This window comes from Sciurus vulgaris (assembly GCF_902686455.1).
Source record: "Sciurus vulgaris genome assembly, chromosome: 3".
NCBI lineage: Eukaryota > Metazoa > Chordata > Mammalia > Rodentia > Sciuridae > Sciurus > Sciurus vulgaris.
This window is the reverse complement of record NC_136463.1, coordinates 189045672-189055723: the sequence shown is the minus strand read 5'-3', so window position 1 is coordinate 189055723 and position 10052 is coordinate 189045672. Positions and strand designations below refer to the sequence as shown.

Genomic DNA, 10052 nt, shown 5'->3' with positions numbered 1-10052 from the left:
GTAGGGGTGGTGGTGGTGGTGGGGCGTGGTGGTGGAGGGGGCGGTGTTCGGTGCGTCCCTAGCAACCGTTTGCGCGGGCTCGGCGGCTCTGGCTCGCTGAGTTCCGCCCCCAGGCACCCGTGGTTGGCCCGTGGAATCTGTCAATCGGCACGACTCGCTCTCCGATTGGCCGGTGGGCCAGGAGCGCGGTCGGCTTTCTCGGTGGTGTGAAGCGCGCTTGGCGGTGTGACCCTCGTCGACCCCAGGTGAGGCGGACACCTCGGCTCCGGGGAGCCGGAGCGGTTGCGGAGGACTGCCGGCGGCCCAGCGCATCCGGCCGAGGCCTCCGGCGCGCCCTGACCCTGGCCCCAGGTCTCTGCCCCGACCCGTGGCGCGGCGGCGATTGGCCGTTTGCCCCGCGCCTCGGGCGGTCCGCGCCGCAGCGTCCTTGCAGGGTAACCCGCCCGGTCCGAGGAAGCCACGCAGGCTCGGTCTTCTCGCCTCGGTGTGGCTGTGCGCGTTTTGTCCCCTTCTTCGTAGCCTGCCCTACTGTGAGGCAGAGCCGAGCCGGCGCCGCGCCGCGCCGCTGTGCCCTGACTGCGTTCACCCGGGCGCCGTCCCCCGTCCCCCGTCCGGGCCTTTCCTTTTCGCAGCGTAGGAGTTGCCTGCACTGAAGACTTGGGACGCTAGTGCACAGGCGCCTCTTCACTCCGCCAATACCGCCAGTCCCATTCTAGTACCTTTTGGGTTCCCTTCTCCACATTTCCGCCGTGATCTTCATTTTAAGACCTCACGGTTTCTGACCTGAATCGCTGTAACCTTTCTTCCTCCTAGCTTTGCCCCTATATTGCTCCTGGAATGATCTTTGTAAAATGCATAACGGGTTATGTTTTCCCTTAACTGTTGAGTCCTTTAAAGCTAATCTTTGGGATGAAATCCAGACTTCTCAGGCAGAACTAAGAAGCTCTGGGAGTCATTGAGGCTTCTCCAGCCTGCTCTCCCTGCCCTTCTGCACACTGAACTCCTGTGTTTCTGTCTGGAAGGCTTCACTGAACTTTGTAGAGCTCCACTGCTTCGATGCCTTCAGGGAGCCTTTCCTGACTATTCTGGAATCGAAGTGCCCTTTGCTTCCACCCTCCGTCACAGCCGCTATCACCTTGTGTGTTGTTCCTTAGACTGCTTTGATGCAAGACAGAGCTGTGTGCTCAGGATGGTCTGTCCGATAGTGAGGAAAACTATTGGCTCTAGACCCAAAGTCTAGAGGAAGGCAGGTTTTAGGGTGGGTTGATTCAGAACTTAGTTCCTAGGCCTAAAGTCCTCATGTTTTCTGGTCTGTTGTATTACTGGTTGGATCTACTGGAGATGCTGGTTCTGTTCTTGTAGGTGGGCAGTATGTGCAGTTGTTCAGGTGGGAGAAAAAGGGTTGCTTCTAGAGGTTTACCCAGAAGAGCAAGGAGTGCATTTGCAGAGCCCCCTGCAGAACTCTGCTTGCTAGTGTTCTAAGGTGGGGTCCCTTGTGCCTTCTGGATTCATAAATAGCAAAGGGGGCATGATTACTCTGTGACACCATGAGGTGTGGTCTTGTTCATCTTCCCATTTCTACTGCTCAGAGGGGATTAAAAATATAAATTCCAAAACCCTAGGCCTAAGCTTGGAAGCATTTCTAATTAACATCTGAACCAAAATTAAACCTGTGAAAAATTAAGGGATCCATGATCATGTCAAGTTAGCCTGTGCTCCCAGAAGCCACACCTGTAGTTGTGGAGTTGAGACATGTGAGTCTCTGTTCCCATGTGCAGAGGTGCTTGCTCAGCACCCATGTGGACCTTGTGCAGAACAGGACACGTGGAAGGAAGAGGATTCATCTTCCCTGCAGCCCACATCCCTTAGTCAGTGCTGACTTTCCTCTCTGTCCATTGTAACTGTTGGTGATGTGTTAAACATCCACTGCACTTCTTGCTCTGTCCACTTAGACAGTATTTATATTTTTCCCTGAAAGACAAAAAGCTCCATGCTCTTACCTTCCTTTTGCATTTCTTTTCCTTATTCCTATTTTATGTTTCTTTGCAGGGTAAACTTTTGTAACATTCGCAGTGTATTCTGAAGAGTTATATTACTTTTAGGATAAAGTTTTATGACATTGATAATGTAGTTTGAAAAGCTTAAAAAAACAAATTAAGGTTTTGTAACTATCTGAAGTTATGCTGCTTTTTTAAACAAAGTTAAGATTTTTATAACAATGTATTCTGAAGTCAAGATTAAGTGTTCCAAGCCTTGTTTATAAGTTAGTTCCAAAAGTGGAAAACTACTGTACAATAGGATCATGGCATTGTGATTTATCGTAGCAATAATTAGTGCATTCACATGTGAGAGATGCAGCTCTGTAACACTTAAACAGTGTTCGATGCACTCTGATGATCACTTCTGTGTTCGATGCACTCTGATGATCACTTCTAGCTTCCCCATGTCTTTCAGTCTATGCTGAACCGTGGCTTTCAGGATACCATGCTGAATTTACATGTATGTAACACCTCTTGATTTTTCGGTGTTTGTCAGGTGATTCATGCAAAAGAAAAAGGGCAGTGGATCATGAATCATGATAATCAAGTGAACACGTTGAAACTCACCACCCAAGTCAGGAACTGGAGCCCCCTGCCATTGTGTCTCTACCATATCTCAGCTCCCTGCCTGACCCAGCCACCTGCCATCTGCTTCCAATGTGGGCACACCAGCCTCTTGCTGAAGAATCAGGCTTATAGGTGGGCTTCCCTAAACAATATGTTTAGATTATTTTATTTTACTAGAAAGGAATACTACTATCGATAATCCTTTGTAACTTGAAGTTTTCACTCTTTGTGTTTATCCCTATTGTGTGTAGTTGTTTGTTTTATAATTCATAGCTCGAGTGTGCCAGAATTTTAAGTCTGTTTGCTTGTTGGTGTTTGTTTCATTTTCTTCCTGCCTATCGCCTGTCTTTGCCATTGTGAATTTACTGCTGCAAGCATTCCTGTGTGTGTCTTGCTACTCATGTTCAAGAATTTCTCTAGAATTTCAGTCTAAGAGTAGAAAGAGTTTGTTGGAATAAGCAAATGTTTGACTAACTTGTTTCCTATGGGGATTATATTCGTTTATTAGAATTTCTGTTGATTTGTTGATGTAAATCCTTAACAACCTTTGGTGTTATCAAAATTCTTATTTTTATTGATATATTAGGTAAACATTATCATGATTAAATTGATAATGTTAAGACTCTGGTTATAGGGTTATAGCCCCAAGGATTTCATGTTCTGCAAACTCTTGTTCTTATTTTTTGTTATTTTTCTTTGTCTTTGTGTATTTCATTTATTTTTATTTTTATTTTTTATTTCTGGGTCTTAGAGATTGAAACCAGGAGCACTCTATACACTGAGCTCCTTCCTTTGCCCTTTTTATTTTTGAGACAGGCTCTTGCTAAGTTGCCCAGACTGACATCAAACTGGCAGTCCTCCTGCTTCAGCCCCTCAGGTTTCTGGAATTATAGGCATGCACCCCATGCCTGACTTTGTCTTTAAGATTTTTTTAAGTGTTAAATTATTAATCTTTCTAAAGCTTCTGGGTATTTTCTGTTATGTATGTGGCAGATATCTTTTCCCAGATAGTGCCTTGTTTGTTCTTTCTTTTCCTTCCTTCCAATTAAACCCAGGGCCTTGAGCATGTGCTCTCCCACTGAGCATGCGCTCTCCCACTGAGTCCCCGGCCCCTTTACTTTTTTTCTCTTGTTTCCCAGGCTGCCCTGAGCTTGCAGTCCTCCTGCCTGATCCACCAGGTAACTGGGACTACAGGTGTGTGCCCCTGCACACTGCTTTGTTTCAGTTTTAATACATGTTCTCATGAACATATTCTCAATTTTAATGTTGACTTTAGCAATCATACTTTATATTTATAGACGAGCTTGTTGCTTCTTGTTTAAGGAGAGCTTCCCTACCCCAAGTCATACAGATGGTCTGTTCTGTTTTCTTCCAAAAGCTTCATGTTTTGACCTTCTCAAATCAGCTCTGTCTTCCAACACTGGTTTCGCGTGTGGCATGTCAGTGACTGTGTTTTGTGGTCCTGTTGGGACATAAAGTTGTCTTAACACCACCGTTTGAATGACCAGGGACCCTCCCTGTCACCTGACAGGTGTCTGCACACTCTGGCCTGCTGCTGGTCTCTGCACTGGTTCCTTTGCTGGATCTTTTTACTCTTGCCTCATGGCAGTAACACAAGAGCTCCAACTTTCTGTTGAGTTTTCACACCTGTTGAACTAAATGTCCCATTCCCTCACTCCCTGCTGGCTTGACTAATGGGGGTCCTGGATCAGTACATTTTTTTCTTCATTCGTAATTATCTCTTTGAATATTTGCTTTTCTCCATTCTCTCTCCAGTCAGGTGTTTGTCAGGTCGTCCTGGTTTTTATCTCTTAATTCCAGGCCTGCATTTGGATGCTTGGCTCCTGAGAAGATTGCTTTTGCCAGGACCTAGTATTGTGCTGAGCTGGAGCAGTGGCGCTCAGGGTCCTTGGCCATCTCAAGGTCGGGAGTGGCTCCGCAGTGGCTCACTCGCACAGCTGTGGTTTCAGGTCTTAGGTGTCCTTTTACCTTTTGAGGTCCCCTCCTTTCCTCTGCCTCCCAGAGATGCACAGAAGCTGCATTCTTGTCACAAAACGCAGGGGTTGCTGAGTCGCACAGCTCTCCATGGCCTTTGTCCTGTGTTTTCTTGAGCTTGTTTGTACATGGGAAGACAAAGGGATGCGGTTTTACCTCAAATTTTTTAACTCCATTTAAAATAAGCAGATCACGATTATTAAGCATTAGCCTGCCAGTCCTGACTTAGCTTTTTGAGTTCTCCCGAGAATGCTACCAGGTGAGTCACTGCTACCTGCATTTCACACAGGAATCCTTGAAACATTGTGCTGGTACTTCACTGATTCTCCAGAGACTGAAAATGGCCCACTGCTGTGTGCCAGGCTCCTGTGCGTTGTTGGCTTGTTTCTGAAATCCATGGTCCTATGTGTGTATTTAACTTGTGTAGCTTCGTGGCATGTTTTGATGTCAGCCCCCTCGCACATCTGGTCTGTGTGGGGCTCTCAATTTTCCTTCTAGGGGCACCTGCCTTGCTGATCTCAGGGGCTGCCAGCTGAGGTGAGCAGTGGTCAGGCCCTTAGACTCAAGGGACCAGGGTGTGAGTACAGTGGAGACCCCTTGTCATGATCAGTGTATGTATGTAGTTACTATCAGGCTCAAAGCCTGTTGATGCAGTAGGTGTTCCCCTCAGTGGGTGGAGCTCTGTGGGCCTTGGAAGAGGGCTCAGGCCATTTGGTCAGGAATTTTGGGCTTCCCAATGTGCAGAAGGTGATCTGTAAGAGGGGGTGCAGGCTCTGGGTGGTCTTGGCCCCATGGCCTTCCACTTCTTGGGGACTCCTACCAGTGGTCCCAGGACTGACTTATGTGCCCTTCTTGTCTACCCTGGGGTGACCGGGTGGGCCTATGCCTCTTCTGAGCAGAGGAACTTTTCTTAGTGGCTTTCTTTGTTGAGTGGCCCCCAGTGCAGAGCATTGGAGAAGGTGTGCTTGCCAATTCAGGTCTCGCCCGGGAGGAGTCGGCCACACGATTCAGCTGCACAGAATGGTAGGCACATGGCATGCAGTGAGCGTGGTGGCCATGTCAGTCTCCTGGTGTGACCCTGGACTGTGAGGAAGCACAGTGCAGCCACATGGAACCTTTGTTTCCCTCCATGTCTGCATTTGAATCTACAAGTATATTAAAACAAAGATTTAAGAACAAAACCACAGGGGGCTGGGGTTGTGGCTCAGTGGTAGGGCACTTGCCTGGCATGTGTGATGCACTAGGTTCCATCCTCAGCACCATATAAAATAAATAAAACAAAGGTATTTAAAAAAAAAAAAAGAGTAAAACCACAAACTTCTGGTGCCAGGCCTGACTCCAAGGGAAGCAGACTTTTTTTTTGTTTTTTCAATTTTTTTTTAGTTGTCAATGGACCTTTATTTTATTCATTTATTTATACATGGTGCTGAGAATCAAACCCATGCTAAGCAAACACATGCTAAATCAAACACTTGCTAAGCAAGTGCTCTACCACTGAGCCTCAACCCAGCCCAGGAAGCAGACTCGTGCCTTGCTTTTGAGGATGTGGTTCTGGGTGCAGCTGGGCCATTGAGGTCGTGCAGACCCTCGTGCACTGGCTGTTTCGTGGTAAACCTGGGGCTCTTCCTGCCTTGGAGCATTTTCCACTGGTGTGGACTGCAGCTCCTGCCCTTCTGTGGCCCTTCCCACTCTGTCCCTCGTTTTTGCCCTCTTTCTTCTTCCTGCTTTCCCATTCCTTCCCAGAAAGGGCTTCTTTTAGCACAGCTCGGACTGACAGCACCTGCTCTGCAGCCCTGACCTGGGATAGAGCTGGGGTGTGGGCTTTGCTTAACTTGGCATTGCAGAGCCTGCTAGTTAAACTGCCTTGGACAGACGGCAATCGGATGTTCTTGGTTTTCCAGGTGAGAGCTGTTGGAGGAGGGAGCTTGGCGCCTGGCCCACCTGCTACCATGGAGGCCAGAGGCTTGCTGGCCTTCGATGATGACCGGAGGTGCCTGTCTGGGAGCCTGCCTGTGCCAGCGCCTGCTGAGGGCCCAGCTGCAGAGGCCACCTCTGAGTCCAGCAAGCCGTTCTCCTCAGCCCACAGACATCTGAGCAGGAAGAACGGGCTTTCTAAGCTCTGCCAGAGCAGAATGGCACTTTCTGGTAATGACTATTTCTGACCATTGTGAGCATCAGCCTGCATCCTGAAAATGTGGAGTTACTGCCTTCTGCCCAGGAGCCCCATTGCCAGTGACCTAAAGTCAGTTCTTGTGGGAAACCTTGTTTGCTGAGGCACTGGCCAGGCTGCGTCTGACCTTCCTGCTGGGAGCCTTAGCCACACAGTGCCCCTGCTCCCTGTGCCTGAAAGTCACTCCATGTTCAGGGCCAGGGTAGAACAAAGTGTTGGTTCTTACTGGGAGTAGGCAGGAGAGCTGTCTTAGACCAGGCCATGTTCTAAGGGAAATAGGAGCTTGCCAGTTAGCTCAGTATAGCAGAAGGGGATGTTCCACCTGGCACAGAGCCCCATAGAGAGGTCCTTGCCCTGGGCTTCACACCACAGGGACAGGACAAGGTGTGACACCTCAGTGCGACTCCCGCCCCAGAATAGCTGATTTCTGTCAGTCGGTGCCTCCTAGGCTACCACTGAGTAGAAAGTGCCACCAGACCCCTAGGGGCACGAGAAGCAGGGTGTCTGCTTGGAGTTGTGGTGGATCCGGGAACGGGGGACGTCCTTTGGGATAGCAGATGCAACCAGGAGCCAGCGAAAGCACAGCAGCGAGAAGGGAGAGGTTCTGGCCTTGCGGCTCAGGATCAGCTCGATGGGTCAGTGGCCTGGGAGCCTTGGTCCTGGGGCTGCTGGAACAGTGGTCTTAGGAGGGCCAGAGGTCTGCAGGGAGCCAGCCGTGGGTCTGTCCAGTTCTCAGAAGAGTGCTGACATCACAGACTGGTTTAGGAAGATCTTGTACTGCACAGGGCACAAGGCAAGAGCCAAAGGCACCAGAAGCAACTGCTTCTGGGAAGAGGTGGGCAGAGCATGGCCATCTGGCTGCCAGCTCAGGGGACAGACAGGGAGAGGCTACTGAGGAAGTCTGGACCCTGGATGGGGGACATGGAGGAGAGGCCTAGAGAGCAGGCAGCAGGACTCAGGCATCATGTGTTTGGCTCTGAGCCCCTGCAAGAACGGAGGTGAGGAGGGAGCCCACGGCACGGAGTAGCCGTGCATGCTTGGTGGGGAGTGTGGGAGGGAAAGAGCTCAGGTGCTGGAGGGGAAGGTATCCTGGCCTGAAGACTGGTGCCAGGGGTGGCCTGGCAGCCCCGAGCCACAGATGGGTGAGTGGAGCAAGGGTGGAGGCCAGGCCGGGCCCTGGGGAGCCCCTGGAGGGACGGTGGAGCAGCTCCTCTGGAGCAGTGGGCAGCGAGCTGGGCCGAGGATGCGGGAGGTGTGGCTCAGGCAGCTCTTGAACTGGGTGACACTTTCTGGGGGCAAGTGATGGGGCAGCTTCTGGAAGGACTGTGGGGCCTTGGAGTGACTGGCCCAGAAGAAGTGCTTGTGTGAGTGGGCTCCTTGGGGAAGGCTGGGCTTGGAGTGTGATCAGATGGAGTGTTGGTCTCAGGCATTTGGTACTTTTGAGCAGACGGTGCTCTGCCACTGAGTGCCTGAGGCTTGTTTGAGTGGACTCTGGGACTGGCTTAGGTGCTCAGTGTGTGAGTCAGCCCTGCAGCTGGACCAGACCCTCGGATCCTGTGAGGGCTGGTGCTCTGTGTTTCAGGAGTGAGCTCTGGGCAGCTATGCAAGGCTTCACACTGTCTTCTGTCTTCTCTCTAGAAGATAGATGGAGCTCCTACTGCCTCTCATCGCTGGCTGCCCAGAACATTTGTACCAGCAAGCTGCGCTGCCCCATGGCACCCGAGCATGTGGATGCAGCTGGGTCTCTGGGCAGTGCGTCCTGCTGCTCCCTGTTGCGTGGCTTGTCTCCAGGGGGCTCTGCACCCCTGTTCCCAGCCCCTGTATGCAACCCCAACAAGGCCGTCTTCACCGTGGATGCCAAGACCACAGAGGTATGGGTTTAGTTTGTGGCCAGGCCATGGATGTGAATTGGGGTTTGTACTTCAGCCGAGAACCTCGACAGTTGTGTTTGAAGTGCAATTAGAAGAACATTTGATTTCAGCTGTATTGTAGCAAAAGATCAAAAGTTGGACAACTAAGTATGAATCAGCCAGATCAAACTGGATTCCCCTCTCAGGACAGATGCCGGGAGAGTCTCAGGTGTGCTGTGGCATTTGCACATGTTGGCACAGCCACGTGAGAACAGGCAGTCTCTGTTCACGTTAAGTACAGTCACATACGTGCATGCGTGTGACATGCGCCTGCGGGCATGGCTGGCTGCAGGAGCGTTTGGTGGAAATGCCCGTATTTTCCAGTCTTGATCATCATGTGCCATTGGGGTGAAGGGATCCCAGATGCCAGAACCAGGTTCTGGTCTGCGAGCTGAGACTTGGGGTGCATGTGTGGCTGTTGTCTGCACCTCTGCTGGGACAGCGGGTGCTCCCCTGGGAGAGGACAGGCCCCTGGGCTGCCAGACTGGCCTCCTTGTCCTCGACTCTGCTTCGGGTAGTTAGAGGAGCCGCTGGTGACACTTGTCTCCTCTCTGCTCCTGCTCAGATCCTGGTTGCCAATGACAAAGCTTGCAGGCTCCTGGGGTACAGCAGCCAGGATCTGATTGGCCAGAAGCTGGCGCAGTTCTTCCTGAAGTCGGATTCTGCTGTGGTGGAAGCCCTCAGCCAGGAGCACTTGGAGGCAGATGGCCACGCCGCTGTGGTGTTCAGCACAGTGGTGAGCGGGGTGCAGTGGGGCAGCACGTGGTGGGAGGAGCTCTGGCTTCCCTGCCAGGGCTCTGTCTTTGAGCCGCCCTCTGCTGGGGCCCTGCTAGCAGCAACTGCAGCATCTTCAACTGAAAACATGGTCCTCGGTGCTGTTTCCCTCTTTGGCTGGCTGGGAGTGGGGACTTCAAAATGAAAAGTCTCGGAGACAGATGAGGCCCCTTATAGACTAGCAAGGGATTCCTGGAGAGCCCCAGGCTCGGTGTGACGGGGAGTGCGATGTGGCCAGCATTTGGCAAACCTGCAGCCACCACATGAGGGTCTCAGAAGAGCGATGTGATTTTATTGCCTGGACCAGTTCTTACTTCTAAATTCACATATTCTGTTTGGTGTTTGGGGTCACCCTGGATGTTGACAGGTGAACTGAGCTTTCAGATGCTAAGGTCTGAGCCCCAGCATGGAAGGGACTTTTGAACAGGGTCAGCTACATCGGGAAGTTACTGGGCTAAGAAGCCGATGACTGCAGAGGGAGTCGTAGGGTTCGGCACGTTGTGTCTGCTGCTTTGAGGACTGCCAGGTGCTGACCTTTCTTCTTGCTGTTTTACCATGAAGTTGAGTGTCTGCTGCTTTGAGAACTACCAGGTGCCG

The 10052-nt window shown here is 51.1% G+C and overlaps 1 protein-coding gene across 12 annotated transcripts in view; it reads left to right on the top strand.

The window, feature by feature from the left end:
* The window catches only part of PASK (PAS domain containing serine/threonine kinase), a 46871-nt gene that overhangs the window by 709 nt on the left and 36110 nt on the right, over positions 1-10052 (top strand). For 7 of the 12 annotated variants that reach the window (XM_079133653.1, XM_079133651.1, XM_079133650.1 and 4 more), the window contains exons 2-4: positions 6503-6746; positions 8410-8642; positions 9247-9417. In XM_079133653.1, coding sequence (XP_078989779.1) covers positions 6503-6746; positions 8410-8642; positions 9247-9417 — 648 coding nt within the window. Of the gene's footprint in view, positions 1-44; positions 246-3750; positions 3801-5899; positions 6251-6502; positions 6747-7437; positions 7770-8409; positions 8643-9246; positions 9418-10052 lie in introns of those variants that run through there. The other 5 variants (XM_079133657.1, XM_079133658.1, XM_079133656.1 and 2 more) reach the window with 5 other exon arrangements.